The following is a 23,866-nucleotide window of genomic DNA, read 5'->3' on the forward strand; positions in this document are numbered from 1 at the left end:
TCGTTTGCCGCGCAAGAAACAAGCCGAAGACCTGTGAGAAAACGTTTCGTTTGGCGAGGCTTGATCTCACACGAGACGACACAGAGACCTGAGCGACGGGCGTGAGAATACGCGACCTTGACTTCACTGAGCGAATACCTTGAAAAGAACTTCACAAGTATGACATGTGGACTGTTGGAGAGGCTCGTAGAAGGTCTTCAGGCTCACGATTTAGGTAAGAGACCTTCCATGCACAGCAGGGGAGCGAACCGCCGCGCGCATCTGCAACCGAGTTCTGACTTCGGCTCGGCGTACGCTCCTGTACTTGGAAGAAATCCTGTTTTCTCACTTTCTACAGGGAGGAATCACCAGACCTGCAGACGCTGCCGCTTCGCGAACACTCGCATTTGCGGGCGACGCTGAGGCTCCGCTCGTCTAGTGGATTTTGAATTCCTGGCGCGGAAAGGACTGTCCCTGTCGAGAGACGCGGAGACTTGCAAACGGCGAACGCGCCCGCTTGCGTGTGCGTGCGCGTGTTAGCCAGGGAGATCGAGAAGCCTGCCACAAAACCCCACACAGCCCAGATAACTTTTTTGAAGATCACCTCCGCCAGCCGCTGTAGCTCGCCCTCGAGGGAGGTGAGTTTCGAAACGGAATCCATGCAGCGTCAATTCAGAAAAACACGAAATGGCACAGAGACGCGTGCTTCGCCGTTTTCCAGCGAAGATTCACCAAGCGAGAGCGTCGGAGCCTCGCATGCTGCCTCGGATAAGCGACGCAGACCAGCAGAGAGTGCATTCTTGTGTCGCGGGAGTGTCTGAGGAGAAGACAGTTTTGCCTGGAGAGCCGGGTGCGCTTACTTGTTGACGAGGGAGTCGTACGAAATCAGGTCGTCGTCGCTTTTGCCCGCGAGGTCGAAAACTTGTTCCAAGTTTCGCCAGTCCTCCGCAGAGAAGGCCTCGCCGATGTTGCAGAAGATCATCCGTAGTACTTTCTTCTTCAGCTTGCCCGTCTGGTCGCGGTCGTAGACCTGAAACAACTGCCGGAAATTCTCGGCCTTGTCTTCGTCGTGTACCAGCAGCGAACAGAAGCGCCGGAACGTCGCGAGGTCGCATCGGCCGTTCACCATCTGAAAAAACGTGTCGACTTCCTGCCTGGATGGCGCCAAGCCCTAAAACATACACGCGCGAACGCAAAACGAAACTCGCTGACCGCCGCGGGGGAGGGGGAGGGCAGGGGGGGGGGATGAGGCGCGAGCCTCCTTCGGCGTCTCCGCTCCTTTCCCAAGTATACAGATACTTGCGTGCAGGTGTGGGCATACCGAGGCAGCGACGGCTGGAAGCACTCTGGGTCGCCCGGTGGCGAGTGAAGACCGACGCTCTGGTCGTGCGCTATCAAGCTCTGCGTGCGGCTCCTGTGAGCCACGAGTGAAGCCCCCGTCGCGCTGGCGTGATCTTCATGCGACGAAGAGAAGGATTTTTGCACAAAGAGAGCACGGAGCGGCGCACCGAAGCGCTAGGTTGTCTCAAGTCAGCGATCCCGAAGGCGCTGGCTGGATCAGCTGAGGAGTCAGTGTCAGTGCCCGCGCGAAAGCGCTCCCGCAGGCGCAGATAAAGTGAAATCCCTCTTTTGGAGCCTACCAGATATCTCGCCAGGAGCGCAATGCCATCCTTCTTCTCGATAATCTTTGAATTTCCCTGTGAGCAACAAAAAGACGGCCGCAACGAAGCGTGAAATAGAACCGAGAGGGAACCCTGCCCACCGGCGCGGACTGTTCGTACATCAGAGGATGCACGCGCACGCAGAGCAAGCTGGAGAACGACGCAAAGCGGCTGGGAACGGCTACTGGACGCGAGCCTCTTCTCACCGTGATTTCGCAAAATGCCGCCTCTAGCTTCCATGCATCGATGCGACGAATAACCTGGGAAGCGGCAGGCAGACAGCACGCACAGCGAGGAATCCACTCCACCTCCAGAATCCGAGAAAGATTCCCAGATATAACTGTTTCGACGCCGCGCCAACCTCTGCCATAAATCCCTGACACAGAACCAAGCGTTCGTCTAGAGTGCTCAGATACGAGCTGCGTGGTTAGTGGGTTCCGCGGTACTCCCCTGCGCTCGAAACGTGTCGCACGCCTGATTTATCTGAAACTGCGTGAATGGTTGAAGAGACAGAGGCTGGTTGCATGTGCAAAATCACATCCCATCCCGTTTTTGGGGAGACTAGCTTTGCAGTGTCTGCGGCGAGGCGTCTTCTTACCTGCGGTTTTCGTCTCTTGAGAGCAGGGTTGCTGATCGCCTTGGGGGTCGCTCGTCCGTTGGGCAAATCCATCTTTCCTTTCAACTTCTCGTTTCCCAGGGGTTTGCAGTGCGATGTTTTCGTCAGATGTGGTCCTTCCGCACAGAAAAAACCCAAGGGCAGCGCCTCCGATATCGGCGGGTTTTTAGCCGGCCACGGGCAGAGAGCGCCGAACGATTTCGACAGCTGTCGCAGCTTGTCGGCGCCACTGAGAAGCACTTCCACCCGTCCCAGACCTCACGATTTCCAATGCATGACAGAGGCCAAAGCTTCAATCGCGCCTCCCAGCGTTCTCCGAAGCGTCGCGGTTGGAGGTGGCGCCTTTGACTGCTGCTGCTGCTGCTGCTCGGTATTCCTCGCTATACGTGTACCGCCAGCCCGCATCCAGCGTTCATGCATGGTGCCTCTCGCCAGAAAGACATCCGAAATTCGCGAGAAGCCAAGCAAGGGTTCTCTGTCTGAAAAAGGAAAAGTGTTCGCTGATGAAGACAGGCTGGCTGGCCTCCCGCGCTAGCACTTAAGCCTCGACTGAGGACTCTGGATCGGCTGGGCGCGGAGCGGCAAACGCGGCAGAGCGTCTAAGTCGGGAATGCCACTACTTTTTTCTCTGGCGCCACGGTAAGAAAATGCTCATAAGAAGATTGGGGGGGTTGAACAGCTTCAACAAAAAGCGGGAAGAGTGGTTGTGGAGACAGCTATCCCCTTTTTCGTGCTTCTGCAGCGCTATGGCAATCGAGGCATGCTTGTGGTCGTGAGGCAGCGCTCCCGCCTCCACCCAAGGCAAGATTTCGCACAGCTTGTTCGCAATGTGCGGATCAAAAACGCACGGTAAGAACGCACAAATTTGGAGAAGGAAAATACACAAGTTGCGGTGTTGAAGGCTTTTGCTTGTTTGATTCCTCGGCGACACGCCCTCGCTGGCAAGACACAAGTGGCGCATGCAACGTGCAGCGGTGGCGACACCGGCGAACTCACGGGGGTCACATACCGAGGAGTCACTTTCACTCTTGCGAACTGTCCGCCTTCGGATCAGACACTCCGATCAAACTGCACAGCATGGGAAGAGGCATTGCTCCCGTTAGCGTATGCCTTGTGTGCGGCCTCGAGAAATATCTTCGCACGGCCTCTCGCGTCGAGGGATCAAAGTTCAAATTTTAGGAGCGACGTCTGCATCGATAGCAGATGAAATTCCGTTGCCAGATGCGGTGCAGAAGACCTGCAGGGAGGGGCCGAGATACGATTGTTGCCAAACCTATATCTAGAACCAATCAAAACGCGGAGGAATTGCTCCTGAGAGCTCCTCAATTTTAGGGTTTGCTCGATGAGCTCGTTCTCAGCACAGCAGCTCAGCCTCAGTACGCGAGGGATCGCTGTTGCAGCTCGAAGCCAGAGCACAGACGTCCACTGTATGCAGAACTCTGCCTCTGACGCAGACAGTCATTTTCTGGGAATAGTGCACGGAAGAGGCCGCGCCACACGAGAGTGGTTCAGCATCTGTATTTGCAGTTTTGTGTGCTAAGACCCGAACTGCTGCTATGAGAAGGTAAGGGCAGCACCGTGCAAGCACTGTGAAACGGGCATTGGCGTTACTCAGAAACGACAGTCGATGCTGCGGAGAGGTGTTCAATAAACCCGAGTAGGGGTGCTGACTGTGCCCCTGCTGCAGTCCTCTACCAGCACAGTGTTACTATTTACAGCGAGCATTTTCTCTAAATTCCATAGTGCCAGCTTATCCAAGGAGGGACGCGTGTCTCTTTTGCGTCCGCGAATCAAGATACGTTCTGGTCGCTCCTCTTCGGGAGGGACTGTCATCAAGCACGTTTCAACTGTAGTAATGCATACTCATTTGTGAGAAGCGAGTTGTTTTCAGAATACATCGAACGCAGGACTCGAGCACGAGAAAACTTCCCTAGTATTTTTCAGCAGCTGCGGTGAATTTCACACTCCGCAGGCCTGCATATAGCTCGTGAAGTTGAAAAACGATTGATTAGACTCAAAAAGTTTTGGAATCAGCGCTGCATCCGTGTCCTCTGCGTGAGGTTTCGCATCCGTGAGCAACGCTTTGCGTCGGTTCTCTCGCGATGCTGGCGGATCCAATGTGCCGGTGGCCGAACTCTGGCGAGAGTCAGGGCCCCGTTCGCTGTGAAGGTACTGCGTACACTGTGGTGGAGCACAGGTATGAGCGGGCATCAAACTCCCGTTTCCTGTCAGCAGATTAAAGAGTTCTTTACATGCGGCTGAGGCGCTCAACAAGCAGGTCGTGCCTGCGCACCTGCATGCTTCTGTCGGTGCGAGGCTTCCGCATAGACACCGACTCGATCTCAAAGAAGCCGCCGTTGGAACCCTCCGCCGACGCAGAGCCTTCGGAGGTAAATATGTCGTCGAAAGTCGGTGCGACAGCCGCTACCGGCTGATCAACAAAGTTCTCCGATTTGTGTGTGATCAGGCTTCTCTGATGGGCCTTCAACTTGCTGGCGTGCTTCTCCATTTCCTTCCGAATTTTGTCGTTCTGCTTCTTGGTGAACCAGCGCCCGCGCCATTTGGCCCGAAACCAGCGCCCGATGCGGCGGAAGGCATTTCCGATCGCCTGCAGAAACAGATATGCGCGCGTACACGGTTGAAGCAGGAGTGATACTTTAGTTGGTGAAATATTAGCTCAGAGAGTTTACACTATAGAGTTCTAGGTCCTATATTTATGAAGAACTTTATGTTTACAATAAATGTAAAACCTGTCGAGCAGAGCGGCGCCGATGTGCGGCTCTATGGGAGACCCCGACTGCCATCCGCGGCGCAAGTCCACCAGGAGTGCGAGATCCGAGTCCACTCAAGGCTGCACGGACAGCGCCCTCGTACTCAAAGCTGCCCAGAAACGACCCCTTCCGGTTCAGTGCCTGCGTGTGTGTGTAGGGACTATCCTTGAGGGACTGCGACGCGCGTGTGTCTGCGGTTCAGCACCGGAGGCGCTTACCATTTCAAATCGCGAGAGAATCTTGACGTGCGAGACGGCAATTCGCCAGACGGCAATCGCGGGACCAAAAGCCATCCCGAGACCAATCATGGTCATCGACTGGAACACAGCGCTCGCGGCCGCCGTGGGCGGCGACGCAATCGGGTCGCCGATCGAGCCGTCCGCGCAGATCCCCAAGGGCGGGCAGCCGGCGACCGACGGCGAGAGACTGCTTTGATTCTGCACGACGTGCTCAACTGCTTGCGACGTGGTCCGGAGGGCCCTAGAAGCAAGGAGAGAAAAACGAGGCGCACAAACGCGTGGGTGCCGAAAGAATTTGGTATCAGGCAACTACAGTCGGTGCGGGTCATACAGCAGGCACGACAAAGCCGAGATGGAGCAGGCACGCGCAAAGCGGATGCGACCCCCTCACCCCCTGCTGACTAGAGGCCACGTCTTCGATTCCGCGTCTTCCTTTCTATCTGCTCGCGCCCTGGAGGCATTCGTGGCAATCTCGCCAGTGCAGCAGATGAGGCTCACTCGCTGACGGCGCCGAAGCAGAAGAGCCCCAGCGAAATCCAAGAGAAGATCTCGATGATTCTGTCCATCCTGCGCTTGCGCTGCCAGCGGATGATGGTGTCTCCGAAGTAGGGACCCTGCGCTTGAAGGAACATGCCGAGGTTCGGCAGGCTCTGCGCTGCGTAAAGTCGCCCGGTCATGACTGTCTGGTAGGCGAACATGGTGGCTACGCCATACTTGGATCGCTTGAGCATCTGCTTCTGCGCCTTGGGAATGAGCTGGTCGTACAGCATGAGCGGCAAGTCGCTGCCTAGGAAGACCGAGCGGAACGAGTTCACGGCGAGGTTGTCGGTGACGGATTTCTTCCAGGCGTCTTTAGAGTATTCGTTCTCGAGCTTCTCCATCGACAGCGGGTTGATGAAGTTGTTCATCGAGACCGAGAAAAAGAGCGACCAGGCCTGCGCGAAAATCTGAGACAGCGCCGACGTCTGAAACTCCTGCTGGCGCGGCTTGCCGTCCATCTGCGCGTAGTCGGGGTTGATATTGTCAAGAAGCGACGTGACCGGCACCTGACAAGCCCGATACAGACAGACGCACAGACTCTGCAGGGATGAAGCACCATGCGTGCAAAGCGTTGCCTGCCGACTTGATCAAGAAAGCCGCAGCGAACCCCCCCCGCGCGGTGGGCACTCACCATGAAGGGCTCTCGGCGTCTATCGCGCAAGAGGTGCTCGTAGACGAGGACGAGCTCGCTGACGGCCTTGCGGAAGGCAATTTCGTTTTTGAAGAAGGCTGCGTTTCTGTTGTAGATGGAGGCCATTTCCTGAACGACCTGGCTGACCAAGTCATCTCGGACTTGAACGCCGGCGAAGACAAAGTGCTGCGCCTGATAGGGTGGCAGGCGCAGGATGCTCTTCGCCATCTTCTTCATACCTGACCAGGTCTTTGCGAAAAATCCGCGCGCACGGAGCGACGTGTCGCCCGGATCGACGACCTTGCCCAGGAACATAAGGCCCTCGCCGCCGCCGTGCTTGAGCAAATACCGCGAGTCCTCTATGACTTCGAGGGCGTTCGATCGCAGACTGGCGAAGTCGCAGCCCGCGCGCGCCACCTCCACGTTCTCGGGGTTGCCTGCAAGGTTGTTCAGCGCCACCTCCAGTCTCTCGGCAATCAGCGAATCCAGCCGCTCGCGCACAGGGACGGGCATCGTCAGAATGTTCACTCCAGCGTAGTCCGCGGGCGTGAGCTTCTCGCCCTTCTCCAGACGCTCCTGAGCAAAAGAGAAGAAGCATGCAGCGGTGGAAAGAAACCGGCATCCAACGCAACAAAGCCAAGCGGCATTAATGGCACACCGGTGTATGGAGGTGGAGGCCCGCAGCGACACACTTCTGCAAGAAGACAAACTCGAAAACGAGGCGCTAGAGAAGCGTCGGGATCTCCTGAGACCGCCTTTCGCAAAAAAGGGCACGCCCACAAAGGACCACACGGTTCTTGGCGCCGCGAAGATGCCGCACCAGCTTCACGTCTCGACTCCCCTCATACAGGAGACTACACAAGGATCCTGCACTGGCTGTGGTGGGCGTGCGCGCGTAAAGGGCTCATCAATCCCCTCGCGTTCAACGCCTGTTGAGAGCCAAGAGCGACTCTCGTTGACAGGAGAGTCGAGGACCTACCACCATCTTTTCAGTCATGCCGTGGCGCGTCCACTGTTGGATTGTCTTGTCGACTTCCTGCGCGAAGCCGCCAGCCTTGTTGACGCGACCCGTTTTGTCGCTGTACAGCGCCGCCATCTGGTTGAGGTGTTTCATCGCCAGCGGGTGCACCACGACTTTGATCGCTTGGAACATCTTCTGGCGGGTATCCGGCCGGAGCGTGCGGTGCAAAACTGTTCAAAACAAAGAAGAAAAGGAAGGGCAGGTCAGAAATCACAAACCGGACTCGCAGAACGGTGGGAGGGCGCGCCGAGGTCTGCGAAGGCCAGACGCAGCCAGGCTTCGCCGTCCACAACCACAGAGCCACGAGAGCGCAGCGCATACAAGCACAGGTGAGGTTGAGGCTGATGGTGAAGAGAGGGGAGTGGGTGGTAGCCACAAAAGTGCGGAAAGAAAACAGAGGAGATGGCGCTGGACATCGCAGGGCATGGAACAACATGCCCCGGGGCAAAATTCAGCATCGCCTCTACGCAGCAAGCAGTGAGAACGGGAACTGCTAGAAGGGGACAGCAGCAAGTGAAGCCAGAGAAACTATCTGCGGCAAAGTGGCATTCAGCCTACAGTGCATCATCTCCGGAGTGTAGGCTTTCTCGGCGAGACGCGACCCGAACCTCCTCAAGAGCGCCCCTGTGAAGCGGCCAAAGAGCCAACTTTTTTTGCCCTTTCCGGCGAACAGCGCTTGCAACAGGCTGCTCTCCCACGCCGCGACAGGCCCTGCGAAGCAAACAGCCGACTCTCACGCAGCAGTCACACTCGAGCGGTGGCCTCCGAACGGGGGACAGAGACGGCCCCTGCAGACTTCAGCGCCTCAAGCTTGGCGAGCCGAGGCAAGCAATATGTCAGCCTCTTCCTCGGAAAGCTGGCGCATCCCAAGCAAGCCGAAACGCGTGCGCCACAGCCGTGGCAGCACGCACGAGGTCGCGTCTGCTTGCATGCATCTTGCCTGAGCGCGACACTCCGGGTGCGCCGTGCCCAACCCGTCCGCTGGGTGTCTGCTCCTGAGCTCGCGCCCTCGATTCCTGGCGTCTGCGGCGCGCGATCGACCTACCGAGGCCATGAAGGAGCTCTTTGTTGGAGAACACCGACTGCGAGTAGAATTGGAACGCACTGATGAGTGCGACTGCGTAAGCGTTGTGCGAACTGAGTGTCTTTTGCGCGGCAGAGTCGTTCGCGAGTGTGGCGAAGGGGCGACCCTTCTCCTTCTGAGAAGGCTTCTTTACCAGCGTGTCGTGCGCCGCCAGAGCTGCAACGACCGTGGACATTTCCTTCATGTACCCTACAAAGCCGGAGACATCCTTGACGGGCTCGCAGTCGAAGCGAGAGACTTTCTTGGCGCAAGTCTTATCCCACCACTTCTTCTGTGAATGCCGCGTGCAGACTTCGGCATCGCCGCTCAGCTCCTTCTTCGCGGCCTCCTTGCACGACGCCTTCGCCTTGCTTCTCATCTCCTTCAGACTTCGCTCGTCGCCAAGTAGCAGCGACAGCCACCAGGTCTCGTAGTCCAGGCGCAGAACGGCGCGCAGGTTCGCAGCGTCAAGCTTCGCCTCTGCGCAGCCAAAGACGCGACACATGCATCGTGGCGCGCACGCAGCGCGATAGGAACCCTGCACTCGCTCTCCTCACGCCCAACAGGCTTTCCACACACGAACTCCGACCGCTATCGAGGCACTGAACTCTGCAGCCATGTCCATTCTACTTCGCGCTATGGCTGATCCGCCCAAGCGCCCTGCGAGCCCAACACGCCAACGGCCGCGCGGCGCCGGCAGCTCGGCGCATGAACGACCCTCTACGCCTACCTCCGCGGAGCTTGAACCAGTTGAAGACTCTCTGTGCTGACGCCGCTTTCTCCTCAGGTGACTCGTCGCCTTCCGTGATAACTGCAGGTGAGTCCACCTTCGCCTGGGTCTGCAGCAAAGCCGTGCTTTCCACTGAAGACGCAGCCTGTGCGGCTTCTGGCGCAGCAGCCTCGGCGGCGGCAGCCTCGGGCGCGGTGGTTTCAGCGGCTGACTCAACAGCAGCAGCGGACTCAGCGTCTGAGCCCTCGGGAGACGCGCGTCCATGCGGGGTCGCGACCGGCGTGTTGTTGGCGAGCACAGTGTCGCCGAAGGCGCACGAGAGAACGTTGGAGATGTGGGGAACATTCTCGACGCTGTGGCGGAAGGCGAGGCAAATGCGGCGGTAGTTGGTCCCCGCGCTGGCGTTCCGCTCCAGCGAGAGGCTGCGGGCTTTCATGTCATCGTCGAGCGACTCCATGCGGCTGTTCAGCTCGCCCACGCCCGCAGACTCACCTGTAAACCAAGCAGGAAGCGAGAGAACAAAAAAACGGTCACGCTTGACACGCGATGCGCACCTCATCAGCGGTGCGAGAGGGACGGCACCTTCTCTGTAGAGGATCCTCCGGCGCTTCGAGGCTTACTTGGGTACAGTCTGCTCAGCGACCCTCCCCCCCTCCCACCCCCCGAGGGACGGTGGCTGCGATGGGCGGCGTACCGAGGTCAAAGGCCCGGGCGGCGCGATTGAGGAGATCGCATGAGAACTGCGCCACTCCCGCCACGCGGGTCCTCCGGAAGAACTTCTCTCTGGGGACGACGGGCAGCCTCGCGGGTGTCTTGGGCTTTCCCTTGAGCTTCTTCAGTGCCACGCCGCAGAGGCCGTCGAGCTGCGTGAGGCGCTGCTCCGACCCGACGCGCAGCAGTGTCGAGATCCTCGGGAAGGGGCGGCAGGCGCCCTCGTCCGCGAAGAGTTCGTCCCAGCGATTCCACGCTTGGAAGAGCAAGTTGTAGATGACGGACACTGCACACAAACACAACCCAGCGAACGCAGAGGGGAGTCCGCGGAAATGCCCAACACACTGGGAAGAGGGCAAGAGAGGCCTGCGTTTGCCGAGTCCAGAAGGAAAGCGTCAGCCGTGAAAGACACAGGGCCAGCGACGTCCGATCAATGGACACAAACCGCAGTCGCAGTGATGATCAAAGTGGAACGACAGCCGATTTCTGAGACTGCAGCGGGAGCCTCAGCCTCTCGTGTGAAACGAAAGGAGGGCCCCACACAGGGGGAAGGCATGTGCGTAAGAGCCTAAGAGGGTTCCAAATGCTGCGCGGCGTCTCTTCCCCCCAACTCCTCAGAGGACCGGCGAGGCCAGTCTGCACAGCAGGCAGCCGCGGGAGCAGACCTTTCCCCGACAGAGCGCTCCGCGCGAGATCGAACTGCTCACCCACGGGGTTGCGAACGCCGGTGAAGAAGAGCCGGCGGGGCGCGGTCGCGTGCAGCTCGCGCGTGAGGTGCTTCCCGCAGGGCAGCGGGCGGATGTGCAGGTTGTCTGCAGGCGGAGACGGCTTCGCGTCGCGCTTCGGCTTCCGAGTCTCTTTCTGCTGAGGCTCCTCGACCTGCTGCTTCCTGAACGGCTCGGCAGACACGCAGAAGCGAACGCCCGTACAGAGAGGCAACGCTCTAGTCGCAGACTGAAACTTCAGTCGAAAACGAAGCACGGCGCGAGCGGCGCAGCGGAACGTTCCAGCGTTTCGGATCCTCGCCAGAAGACTCACTTGAGCTCCAGCATGCTGAGGGACTGCGTAGCGCTGGCCTCCGCCGCGGCCGCCTCGGGCTCTGCGGCAGCGCGGACAGCGGCATCGGCGCTGCTTCCGGAGGCAGGTGAAGCGCTCGTGGAGGTCACGCGGTCAGCCTCGCTTCCGCTGTCCGTGGAGCTCGCTGAGCCCTCAGAATCCGAGCTCTCTGTAAAAGGAAACAACAGCGCATCAGACTCTGCGATAGGTCACCGCCCCTCAAGCCCCCCCGACGTGGGACGGGCACGTTGCCAGATCTCGAACGCATCTCTCGACGGCGGGACGTCGAGCGAGCACACGAAAGGTGAGATGCAGCCAGGCTACGGCGGACGTGCCACTGCGAAGTACTTCTCGAGAAACGGCGGCGCCACGCACCTTCACGCCGGTAAAGAAGGCTCTTCCTCCCTCCCCTGCAACGCGCCGGCTTGTCTCAGCCTTCTCGTGAAAAGCATGTGGATCCGCTGGTTCCAGCTACTCTTAAAGGTGAGAAGGGCGCGGTACCTTCGATGGGGGTCGGCGTGCCGGGTGCAAACAGAGCGTCGAGGCGAGACTTCATATCTGCGGGCGAGCGAATCGGTCTGGGGCTAAGAGGAACCTGGATGACCAGCAGGTCGTGGAGAGCGACGCTTTCCGCGTAAGCCTCTCCGCAGGCATTGACCGCAGGCGCAGAAGCGAGCGCGTATTCGAATGCCTCGAGGAACGCCTTCATGTCCTCGAGCGAGCGGCGGGAACAGTCGATCTGGGGCACGGAGCCAACCGGGCAGGCACGCCCTTCACCAACCGCGTGCTGGACGCGCTCGCAAAGATCTCCAATCGCTCCTGAGGAGAGACACCACTCGAGAGACCGAGCGCAGATACCTCGGGGAGGAAAAGGCGGGCGCGCTTCTGAACAAAGGGGCGAGTGAAAGAGGCGGCTTTGCGTCACCCTGCGTCGAGGCAGGGAGAGCTGCCACGGTGGGGAGATTGGTGCCGAATTTTCTCCATTGTCTGCTGCGTCCAGCGGCAGTCGCATCCCGACTCACGTGTCACGCCGTCTGTGACGAAGTCAGAGGAAAGGAGTTCTTCGAGGGCCGTGAGGTTTTCGTTTTGGTTCGCTGGAGGACACGCATTCGAGGTAAAGAGTCAGTAGAGATCCGGAAGCGCTGATGCCTCCAGGGCATGCTTTTTGGGAGCATCGATAGGTGAAGAATCGCCCGCAAGACAGGTGCTTTCCAGATCGCTTGCCAGCTGAATGGAAGGCAAGATCAACCAGACGGCAGAATGAAAGCTATATTCGGTTGACGCACAGCCACGCACGCCAAATCCACGTCCTACCCCGCCTGGAGAGAGGCCAAAGGACGAAACCAGAAGAGCCTACCAGAGATAGGGGCGAGAGAGTCGTACTGCTTCTTATGACTGAGCTCCTTCGCTTTGGGGCGATACACCTCAATCTCGTTGAACAAGGCTGCGTCGACACAAGACGAGAAACCGTGGTCCCTTTCCTAACAAGCAAGTCCCCGTGTCGCACAAGGATCATTGGTGCTAAGGATTCGACCCCACCCGCAACGGGGTCTCGAGTTTGGAACTAGCAGTTGTGGACATCTGCATAGCTAATCGGCCGCGGAGCGAGGAGAATGCAGATTCTCGCTGCGCATGGAACGGCCGCGCTGAGGGAGGCGAGCCGAGAAACAGCGGTATTTTTTCTCGGAAAAACAAAACGTCTCCGCGTGGGCTCCCGCCCACCTGCCCGCGTCGCTGTACTTACATGTGCTTGTGAAGGGCCACGCCAACGCTGAAAGACACGCCAGGCACAGAAGAAAGCAGGGGAAACCAGAAAATGATTTGACGGCAACTACGAGAGACGATCATGCGGAGGCTGCCAAGACAGTGGTAAGGATTCACGGATGGCGGGACTTTTTTACAGTAAAGAGAAAGTCTTACCCTCCGCTTGAGGTGACGCCGGCGGCGGCAGAGCGCCCTTGTCTTTCTTGCCTTTCTTAGGGGTTGTCTTCTTCGGAGCCTTAGGGGTCTTCCGACTCACTTTCCACTTCAGTTTGCTCATGAACCTCGGACCTTTTTTCCCCGCCGGCTGGTCGTGTGAAACAGACTCGGCTGCCTGGCTTCCCTCATCTGACTCGACTGCCCCAACAGACGAAGTTGCCTCAGCGGCAGCGCCCGTGTCAGTGGACTGGGCGGCCTCAGCAGAGTCAGATGCCTCAGCAGAATCGGCTCCCTCCGCTGTCTCTGTTGACTCCGTAGACCTGCCTCGTTGCCCCTTAGAGCGTGTCAGGCTTTGTGGGAGCTTCAGTCTCAGTGGAAACTTGCGTTTCTCGGGTTTGGCCGTGGGCGCCGCTTGTTCTCCTGCATCTTGGGGGTCAGGAGACGTTTCGCCTTCGGCCGTCGGGGTTTGGACGGGCGTCGAGAGCTTGAGCTTTTTAAAGAATTTGTGTTTCGTGGATTTCTGCTCCTCACCAGACGCTGGTGCTGCGCCTGCGGTCTCTACTCTATCGCCTTTCCCTTTAGAGGTCTTGAATAGTTTTGGCAGTCTGCTTTTCTTCGCAGAATCCCCCGATTTGTCATCTTCCTCGTCCGCAGTCACGCGGACGGCGCGCGCGCCGCTGTCCTTCTCGAAGAAGACAGCCAGCGCCAGCACCAGCGCGCACCCTGCGAAAATGGAGGAAGCGATTTTCATCGTGAATCAATTCAATTAACAATTCTCTGCGGAGCCCCTCCTCAAACTTTCGAGCGGCGCATATCGCCTCCTGCGCCGCTAGATCCGCCTAGGAGGAGATAGGGACCTCAGTTCGGGGCGTCAGCGCGAGCGATGCCCTTCCTGTGCAAGGGTTTGCCGCTTCCAGAGAAGCAATAAAGACGAAAGAAGGGCGTATCAGCAAAAACATTCCTTTGACGGCTCCCGGGAGGAGCCAGAGATGAAGACCTGGGCTGTTGGCGTCGTCAGCGCGCCTGCGGCACCCCCGCACCCGCCTGGAGAAAGCGTCGTTGACACGGTGGCGTGGTTTTCTTCCGATGAAGAAGGACAGAGCAGTGGAGGGGTATTTTTTTGACACTTGGAGCAGGACTGCTCGGCGCTTACTGAGAAAAAACAGTGAAAACTGGACTCGCAGCACTCCGAGGGGTTCGGTGTCTTGTTGACACGGGCAGTGCGACGGGCGCGCGGTGCGACAAAACGAATTTGGCTGTTTCCGGGGCGGCGGGGGCCGCAAAAGAAAAACACCTGTTCTCTGGCTCGAATTCAGGTTTCGACTGCTTTGAAAGATGAGACGGTCGGCTCCCGATGTTTTTCAAGCTCGGGGTACGCGGAACTGAAGGGACGAAATGCAGGTAGCGACAGCTCGAATTCAAGACAAAGCCGTCAGTCAGCTTAGACAACGGGACGAGATACTACGCGCGGAATCGGCGGATTCGGCGGTGGCACCGAGGATCCAGGCGCCTGGGTCCTCCAAAATATATTAACGGCGAGGAGAATTTACAGCGCGCGCCTTCAGCGGAAATACAGGTTTTTGCGCCTCGGGAACGCGTAGCAGAGGCAACAGAGCCGAGCGTCCTGCAATGCCGATACTCTCAACTCGCGGCAGCAACCCGAGAGACTGGGAGGGAAGCAAGGTCGCGGCGCCGCGCCGCTTCGCCGCAAGCAACGCGCACGAGGCGGCTTGACGACGAGCTTCTGCTGCTGCACGGAGTGTGGAGATTCTGTGCGCGTGTCTTGTCTGCTCGCGCCCTCGAGCGCGTTCACGCCGCCGCCTTGCATCTTTCGGCTAGCGAGCTTGGCGTCCAACAATTTAGTCAAGTTTAGAGACGGGAAATAGGGGAGCAGAAGGGGCGCCGCGCAACAAAACTTGGATGAGGCTACTCGACGCCTGAACTGCTGGTACGGGATGTGGACGAGTGTCTGAGAAGAAAGCTTGCCCATGTTTTCGCCGCGACCGGGACTAGAGTGATTGGGCGAATTGCAAAATTCCTCAGCGCCGGCTGCAAGGCCCATCTCTTCGTAAAGGATGTAGAAGACGACGCGTGCGCGAGGGGGCGGTTTTGCAGGACAGAGAGAGGAGCGTTTGCTGAGAGGTGATGCGGCCGCGTAGTTCGACAGGGAACGTGGTGGAAAGCCGAGCAAGTGAAAGGGAAGCCCGGACTGCTCCAGAGATAAACTCACCACGCTGCTATCAAAGAGGAGGAAGCGAGTCGACTTGAACCCGTTTTTCTCATGCGAGAAAGTACTCGAGGATGACTGCGGGAAAAGTACAGATGGCCTCGTGCATGAATAGACTTCCAGCTTTTTGCAGGTGTCCTCTGGCCGCAGTCCGGAACGCGGGTGCAACCTCCTGCGCAATAGACACGACACGTACCTACAAAGATGTGCTCCCATTGGAAGACGCTGGATGCTTTGGGTACGACGCTTTCCCCAGCGCCTGTTCTGAGTACGGCACGGGCTCGTGCGTTTGTTGAACGCAAGCGAGGCTTGGTGCTTGCAGATATGGAACAGACTCTCTACCCGAAGGGGTACGCGCTGCCTGTCTATAGTTGTACTCCGTCTAGAACTTTCCATCCCGCTCCCGGGGCGCCGACAGCTTTCTCGGACGCAGTCCATCGTCGCACTGAATTCTTCCACCCAGCATGGGGTCCGTTCACTAGGCGTGTGTCGCCGCTCCGGAGTCACACAACTAGGCTGAAGCCGTGTTTCGAAGCATGAGTGCACACGTCCTGTGGCACAACCAGTGCGATGAACGCGCCAGTGTGGACGCCGAGTTGCAACGAACCAACGTGTTGCATCCCATAGTGTCTCCGATCGGAGTCTGTTGGTGCACTGAGAGCCGTCGCCATCCGGCAGTCTCGTGAAAACCGTATCCGCAGAGCCGCAGCAGGTCGTGCCTCTGTTCGCCTTCTCATTGAGAAATTGCACGCTGCTTGAAACCTCCTACAGACCTGTCGCGTCACTGGTCACGTATCTAGAGCTCTCTACCAAGACATCTCTCAGCGCGAAAGTTGTATACATCATGCCGCATCCTCCCGCATGGATGTCCGGAGCCGCAGGCCGAATGCCACGAGATCGAAGAGGCACACCGTATGTGGAAAGGAACCTTGAGGCGTCAGTGAGAATGAGTCCCCAATTCCGCGGTGCACTTATGTGATGGCATGCCGACCTGCCGACATCACCTTTCCGTCAGTAGCCCGCAGCATCCGTAACCGAAGAGACTGTGATTGGTGGAAGCTGTCCCGACTGTCATAGTAAGAGGGCGTCGTGTCTATCTGACGACACGACGCCCTCTTACTATGACAGTCGGGACAGCTTCCACCAATCACAGATCAGTTCTTCAAAACAAAGTTGCTCTCTTTTTCCTGCGAAGCCTGCACATGTCTGCAAACCCGGCCATGGCCTTCGACAGTGCGTCCTGCCAACGTGATGTTAGGATGCAGCGACGCCTTCTGCGACAGCACAACTTGCCATACAGTTGCAGCGCTCCGGGGGAGTCTGCGGGACTCTCCGATATGGGGTATACCGATGTTGACCCCAGCCCCGGCAAAGGGAGACTTTTGGAGTCTGGGCAGCAGTCGGCACATCCGAAGCAGGCACACCTCCATTTCCTTTCTAGCGCAGTGCGTGTCGAGTGCGAGATTCAAGAGCCAGCCCAACCTACGGCGCCTATACGGGGGCAAGGCAGCCTCGAAGACGAGACACACCTCAGGGGGAGTCCCCGAATTACTTTCGCCGGCTGGGAGGGTCGAGGCGCGAGTCTTGGGGCGCGTACACGTCCCGGGTTCATGCCCAAATTTCGCGTCCGTACACTTTAGTCGACTGTTTTTGGACAAAACACGGAGTAGCGTCGTGTAGCACTTTAGGGTTTAGGGTTTACGGTTCGGTGATCCGAAGGCGGGACGCGGTGCCGCTGGCCCCATCTAGCGCAACGCACATGACCCACATTCACGCACAAAAGGAGGAAGGAGTGTCCAGGGGCCGTGAGAACTTCCGTGAGAAGGCGATGAAGCGGCAACCGCCCAAATACCCTCCGTGCGAGAGTGCGTCAACCGAAGGCAGATGGAATGGACCCGCCCGAGCCCTGCGGGCTGACTTCCGCGTACCTATGCTCCCTCGATGGTTTAGTCCACTACACCAGAGTTGCTAGGTTTGCCACACACTCAACTCGAAGCCTGTCTCCAGTGTGGCACACCCGTATCTGGAGGAGAGTATTTTTGAGCTACAGGGCTTCACTGTCCGGTCGTTACATGGACTTGTGTCGTTCGTACATCGCTGTCGCCTTTATCTCTGAGGCCGTGCAGGCCGTGGTCTGGGAGAATACCTCCACTAGACTTCGGTCCGTAGGTTCCCTAAGGTCGCGGAGACAGCCTTACGCCACGCTTTCTGCTTTTTTGGGGGGAGAGTTGAACCACCTCAAATGCCTACGCGGCTCTCTCATTCAAACCCGCTGCTTCCGGCCCTTTCATGCTCGTCTGCGCGCTCCACGGCGGCAGAGAGTCCTCGCCCATCGTGCGGGCGTGACGCCACGGCGCATGCAGACTCTTGAACAAACCCGCTGGTGTGCTCCAGGTGAAATTGCCTTGCTTCGAGGGCGACGCGGTCGCAGCTAAAGGCTTTAACGAGCCGTCCGTACGGTTTGTCATCCACGGGCGTCGCAGGCGCCTCCTGTTTGATTTTTTCTGGTCTCTAGTATCGGGCGTTTTTCGCGGGTTTTCGCCTCCCCTGTCAAAGTCATTTGAGCTACGGAACCATTTTCGCCACCCTTCCACTTCGAGAGGGGCTGTGTTCTGCTGCTGACGCAGATCTTTGTCGCTTATGTCTCGGTTCCATTTGCTGGGCGCGACTGTGTCTACCCTGGACTGCGGCCCCTGTTTCGCTGCTGATGACCAGGCCGGTTTAAGCTGTGTTTTTTCCGCTAGTCGAGACAGCGTTCGTGCCGGAGCGTGATTTCCGCCCTCGTTTGCCGGGTCTCTCCCATTGTTCTTGTACGTTTTCCCATCCCTGCGGGGACGATGGACGGCGCAACTGCCGGAGGTCGCTGGCGTTCCCTCAGCCCCAGCGCCTCATTTTTTTCGGCCTATCACCTCTTTTCCTCTCTGGTTGTTGCTCTGGGTACGTGCTCCTTTTTCGTTGACGCAGAGCATGTCGCATCTCATGAAAGTCCTGCTATCGACGCAGGGCCCGCCGTGCAGCCTGATATGCCCTGGATTCGTGTGCTAGAGCAGCTAGGCGAAAGCACCAGTGACTCCGCGTCCTCGTCAGCCACGCGTCGCAGAGGCTTTCGCGCCCGTCCCGCCACATCTGAGGATGCGGAGGACGCTGATACCTCCAAGGCACGTCTCTCTCTTGCTAGCCGCGGTTGCCGTCCAAACTTGCTCATAGAATTCGTTGACTGTGCCTTTAGATGTTGAGTCTCACGCCGTTTCTACGCGTGCAGAGCTAGCCTTGCTAAGCATACGTAGAAGCGTTTATAAATATATATATATATATATATATATATATACATATATATATATATATATATATATATATATACTGCGTGGCGCGTGCGACAGCGGGGGCATCGGCTTTGTAGAGCGTTTCGTGTAGCGCGCGAGCCGTCCACGGGCTGTCGCGGCGTGTGACGATTCCTCAGCCTCGACCGCAGGTCATTCTTATCCTTGACGCTGGGATGCCGCGTTTTCTTGCCTTCGTTCCCTTCACAGCGTCTATGCGCCCGGCGTTCGCTGTCCTGGCTGTTCACAGGAGGCGGGGGGTAACGTGGGCAAGTCGCCCCTCGCCACCAATCGCGGCGGACCCTCCTATTCTGCGCGGTCTTTCCGCTATTCGCGGGCGGGCATGAGTTGGCTTCCCTGCGCGAAGAAAAGAAACAAGTAAGCGGCTGACGTGTTCAACGAGTTCTCACGTGGCGCGCCAGGCGGTCAGGTCGTCCCTCTGCCTGCGTGAGGGTCCGCTGAGTGCGCGGCGCTCGTTTGTGAGCCGGACTTCTTTTTGCACCCTGCGGTGGACGGCATTTTCTCTGCTACGGCTACCTAGGCGCGTCTGGCGACAGCGAACGGCTGACGGGTGGAGGCGTATGGAAATCTATTCAGAGGTACCCGCACATTCGTCTTCGAGCTTGCTGCATATGCTGCGTGGCTCCGGCTTGCCGCGCGGTCCTGTTTTGAGTTTCTGGATGAATTCGCGACACCCACTCCCGCGTGCGTCATTCCCGTCGGCATTCTCTGCAGAGCTTCCCACTCTGTCCTAACTGCGATGTCCTTCTCAGGAGGATCGGCTGGGCGCAAGCCATTCTGGTGGCCGTCGCAGCCGCTGCGACATTCTGGTGTAAGGAACGATAAGCTGGTGGTCGTCTGGGGGCAGGTGCGCGTTCGCCAGCGAGCTGTGTGTCTCAGCTGGAAGTCTGTGTAAGGGGTCCCCGAGGTGTGGACGTTTCTTCGAAGACCGGTCGTGTGCCGACGTGTCCTGTCTCTCATGCTGCACGCCGGGCTTCCTCGTGGCTCTTCTTTGCATTGTGGTCAGTCGCTGACGGCGTGCGAGCGCTTCAAATGGATCTCGAACAGCAAAGGCAGTCAGAAGAATCGCTCCAAGATGCCGCAGAGCCCCAGGAGCAGCCGGAGCAGCAGCGCACCTCACCCGACGAGACACACGGACCAGCGCCGCACAGCGGACTGCCTGACGCCGCGCAAGCAGCTCTCGAACCTCAAGGTAAGGAATTCCAGACCGATGAGCCTCACACCGATGAACCCCAAACCAAACAGCTCCAAAGCAATGCGCCATCCGAGGGTGCTCCTGAGTCGTTCTGAAGCAGACCTCGCGGTTGTGTAGGTCATTCGCGCCTCTTCCAGGAGAATAAGGGCTCGGCGCCCTTATTCTAGTGCTCTCAGCGAGACGTGACTTGAGCCAGGAGCTGGTATCGACGTCACTTTGTCTTTCGTTTGGTTTGCGGTTTTTGACTTCTTGTGCTCCACCGTATTGCTAACAGTCACGAGGACGGGTCTCTTTTTTTCACGGGTGACCTTTTTTGCGGCGCAACACCCCTGTGAGGAACCGGCGGCCTCCTGCAGTTGAGCTGCCTTGTCAAACACGATTGCCTCAGCCATGGCGCCACGAGTATACGGCTTCCTCGCTGCGGTCGCCCTCACATTGACTTTCGGGGTATCCATAATTTATGCAGAGCCTACGTATAACACAGACACCCACCACAACACGGATTCCGTCGAGACTCGACAGAGAAAACTGCGCGGTGAGTCCAGTACGACACTTTGGTGACCGTCGTTTGCACGTCTGCGTTCGTGATAGCCTGCCACTAGTAAAGCTGCGGCCGGTCCCCCTTCACGCGAGACACAGATATGACCTCTGTACTCTCGCTGCCGTTGTGGCAGTCATGCGTCGCGTGATTTGAGACCCCCGCGCTGTGGTGGGGCGAGTCCGTGACGATTGGCAGACAACTGCTACGGCGCCCTGACATTGCTCGACGTCTTAGAATCTACCCGCAAGGGTGCATTTCGGCGTCTTCTAGGGAACGTCGAGGTTTGCACATATTCGTTCGTGATACGAAATGAATTCCACGGGACACGGGTTCAGTCCCACAGAGAGGTCTCATCTGAATTGTAGTTTTCTCTCGCTGTTAAGGTACCCCACTGGACTGCTTAAGACAGCTAAAAGTGTTGGATCCCGTGTGGCACGAGAGGTGGGCACTGGCTACTGGCAAGTTTCGTTTTGTTTGGCTACGATATATGCCGTAGTACTTGCGATAGAACCGGAGCTGTCTTCGATCGTTTTGTGGGTAGCTCTCTCCCTAGAGGCCTTTCGTCATGTGTGGGTGTGACCTTATATCAAGCCACCTGTGAGTCGTCATGTTGACCAGGACTGAGAACTCAGTGGTCGCCAAGGCCGTGGTCTGCCCGTCTGCGCGACGGTCAGTCGTTTCATGTGTCATACCCCAGTGTTCTGGCCTCCGGATAGGCACCAAGCCTGGAGGCAGTGGGCATGTGTCAGTGGTTGCACCGCGATGAGCACGCGGCGCTGTGGCGGCGGGCAACTCTTGCGAAACGGTTTTTCGTTGGTGCATTTCGTGGCCATGCAGAATGCCACACGATCGACTTAATACGCTACTGGTGGAACCTGCCCCAGCTCGACGAAATGCAATTTCCTGAGTTCGGCAACATCCTCCGCGACGGCAGACGCAGACACGCGTCACGCTTTAAAGTGGTGAAACTCGTCCCGACGGTAGATGCCGCGCTTGCAAAGTTCTTGAATCTGTCCCCAAGCCAGAGGGCACAAGGTATTGCAATCAAAGCCAGACCAAATTCGGTGCTCTCACTTCTGCCTCGGTGGAGCCCTGTGCGTGAGAGTTACCTCCACACTGACATTCTGCCGAAAAATCGTTTTCTCTGGCCTGCGCTCGGAGCGTTCGTGGGTCGGCGGTACCCAGCGTTGTATTTGGTTATGCCGCGGGCGCGGGGTGATGTGTGGGAGGCTTTCAAAAAGCACCCCGAAAAGTTTGATTTGCCACTGGCAATTGCGGAGATCGTTCTCGCTGTCAAGGCACTGCACGAAGCCGGACTTGTTCACAGAGACATCGCACTCTCCAACTTCTATATCTCGTTCAGCGGACACATTGCTTTGGGCGATATGGAGACTGTTACCGTTGAAGGCATGAGAGAGACGCAGGCGTCGCGCCTTGGACATACTGCACCGGAGGTCGAGGGAAACCCGTTTACAAGATTGGGCCTTGAGTATATCGCATATTCGAAGAAATCAGACATGTCTTCACTAGGTGCAGCTCTGTCGAAGTTCGCCTGGGACAAAGGAAAGCAAGAGACAGAGCAGCTGATCCTGGATCTCGCGAAAAAGCTACAGGATACAGACCCGGCACGCCGACTGGACTTCGATGAGATCATGCAGCATCCATTGTTTGAGGGCATTGATTTTGATGCTGTTGAGCAAGGCCTGACTCCACCGCCCTTCAAGGATTCCGAGTACACATGGGAAGGAGCTGGATTCTTCTGAATTTGCCTCTTTCGGAACATATTACGTGTCTTGATGTGAAGAGCCAGATCGTTATAGCCAGCGGCGGGGTTCTGCCTTGGGCATTGAAACTAACCCACATGTAGTAGGATATTGAAATCCAACACTTTTAGCTGTGGCTTCTTCCGCCATTCGTTCACTGTGTTTACCACGGGGAATTAGAACACAATGCCAAGTTCTTTGCTTGGGGGTTTGTTACGTTCCGTACAGTTGTAGGTAAAAGGTATGTTAGATACTTAGACTAGTGTTGGAGCACATTGTTTCATTCGATTGTATTACGCTGGCTTTAGTCCCCATAAACTACAGTTCTGCTTAAACTGAGAAAGTCAAGTAGGTACAAACTGTACAAGGATTAATTATGTCCATCTGTGCATCAAAGTTGAGACTATCGGTTATATTTTTTAGACGCTGACTTCCCGGCTAAACATCCCTTTTCTTTGAAACACACGTCCCTTCTCGCCGTTAGCATGACCTCAAACTACCAGCAGAGTGTCTACTCTTCACATGTCGTTTAGCCAAAACTTTCTTAAATAGAACTATCTTTGAATATGAGGATCCAGATGGCTCGACGGTTAGACTCTGAGCACTTTTACATCCCCTAAATCATAAACAGGATCAAATCTTCCTTGTGCGACTCGACAGGCACTAGAGATAGCGTGAAAGCTCGTTTGATTTCCGTGAACGGAGTCCTCGGATTGTATCAGCACCTCCACGTCGGCTCATTATTCCCGTGTTATTGAACAAGATTCAGTAGGGACGCTAGTTCACCGTCAGGTGTAATACATGAGCTGGGTTAAGAACTTCTGAAGACAGTTTGTTTTCTATCTACCATATTACCTAATTGGTTTAATTTTCTTACAAACGACTTTTGGTCACGACTTGTCAGTCGAGCATCGCGAGTTGTCTCAGAGTACATGTCACCTGGCAAGAAGCGTCCCGGTGATTCTGGCTCACGCAGAGAAATTCACATGCGCCCGGGACGTGGTGCTACAGGCTCGAAGAGGGCGCAGTATCAGCAGGAGGTGCAGCATTTGGTTTATGCGGTCGCATACCTGGCGGGATTCAGCACCGTTTGAGTTTGTGCATTAAGCGTTTGAATACTCCCACTGACCGATGTTCGGCATTGTCAGTCAGGCGAGCTCTGCCAGTTGCAAGGAGCTTGAGTGCCATGCAGAGGCCAGCCTTGAGTTGGTTTCTTTTGTGATTCAAAAGGAATCGTCTGGTGAGTGTGAATGCATCATCGATGCGATATCACTCTCGTGATTATTTGCGGCGTACGATCTGGGCTGTGCGCGTCCACTGATCCACTCCGTATGAGGCACGATATATTTTTCTATGGAAACCTTGTTCTTCTGTATAGACCTGGTATTCGCTTCCGTTGAGTCACACTTCTTGTCCTACCCCAGACTGCTAAGTCAAGGGCGTCGCGACGCTTTCGGGAAGGTCCAAGTCTTCGTCGTACTCCTATTTATGTTCTGAATTAATTGTTTCTTTTCCAAAATCTATCTCGTTTCACCTGCCGGGATACCAATAAGCGGGCGCTTATAGAGGTCGTGATCCGTAATGTGTCTGGACGGTTTGTGCGAGGTCATCATCGAGGCGTCAAGCAAAACATTATACGAGACCTGCATACTCTATGCTTGCCGCGTCTTGCATACTGACACGCATTTGTCTCTCGATCGCGTGGGATTTCGAGTGCGATCGTGTTTGACAGTGAAATGTTTTTGATGCCACATGCGTTTGAAGCAGCTCTCCTCTGGACACATGTTGGCGGTCATTTTCTGTAGCGGATGGGTTTCTATCATTCCGAACGCGGTTCAAAGGCGTCCAGTGCCTGGCGACA

At 57.0% G+C, this 23,866-nt stretch overlaps 3 protein-coding genes across 3 annotated transcripts; 1 reads left to right on the forward strand and 2 right to left on the reverse strand.

Moving 5' to 3' along the window:
- Positions 1 to 515: 515 nt before the first annotated feature.
- On the reverse strand, positions 516 to 2,310 carry BESB_025840 (putative myosin light chain MLC4; the record flags this gene model as incomplete). The annotated part of the gene is made up of 5 exons (XM_029361264.1): positions 516 to 537; positions 840 to 1,150; positions 1,620 to 1,676; positions 1,847 to 1,900; positions 2,239 to 2,310. 5 exons carry the CDS (start codon positions 2,308 to 2,310, stop codon positions 516 to 518), a joined length of 516 nt encoding a protein of 171 aa, XP_029215619.1.
- A 2,194-nt stretch (positions 2,311 to 4,504) lies between these two features.
- BESB_025850 (uncharacterized protein) lies at positions 4,505 to 13,689 on the reverse strand (the record flags this gene model as incomplete). Its single annotated transcript, XM_029361265.1, has 15 exons — positions 4,505 to 4,864; positions 5,246 to 5,507; positions 5,765 to 6,312; positions 6,438 to 7,013; positions 7,417 to 7,628; positions 8,017 to 8,169; positions 8,504 to 9,001; positions 9,252 to 9,743; positions 9,946 to 10,248; positions 10,670 to 10,851; positions 11,001 to 11,187; positions 11,520 to 11,837; positions 12,041 to 12,112; positions 12,376 to 12,462; positions 12,939 to 13,689. The coding sequence occupies 15 exons, from the start codon at positions 13,687 to 13,689 to the stop codon at positions 4,505 to 4,507; spliced, it is 5,001 nt and encodes a 1,666-aa protein (XP_029215620.1).
- A 5,849-nt stretch (positions 13,690 to 19,538) lies between these two features.
- On the forward strand, positions 19,539 to 22,005 carry BESB_025860 (rhoptry kinase family protein ROP35; the record flags this gene model as incomplete). Its single annotated transcript, XM_029361266.1, has 2 exons — positions 19,539 to 19,698; positions 21,080 to 22,005. The coding sequence occupies 2 exons, from the start codon at positions 19,539 to 19,541 to the stop codon at positions 22,003 to 22,005; spliced, it is 1,086 nt and encodes a 361-aa protein (XP_029215621.1).
- Positions 22,006 to 23,866: the final 1,861 nt, after the last annotated feature.

Source organism: Besnoitia besnoiti, assembly GCF_002563875.1.
Source record: "Besnoitia besnoiti strain Bb-Ger1 chromosome Unknown contig00014, whole genome shotgun sequence".
Taxonomy (NCBI): Eukaryota; Apicomplexa; class Conoidasida; order Eucoccidiorida; family Sarcocystidae; genus Besnoitia; species Besnoitia besnoiti.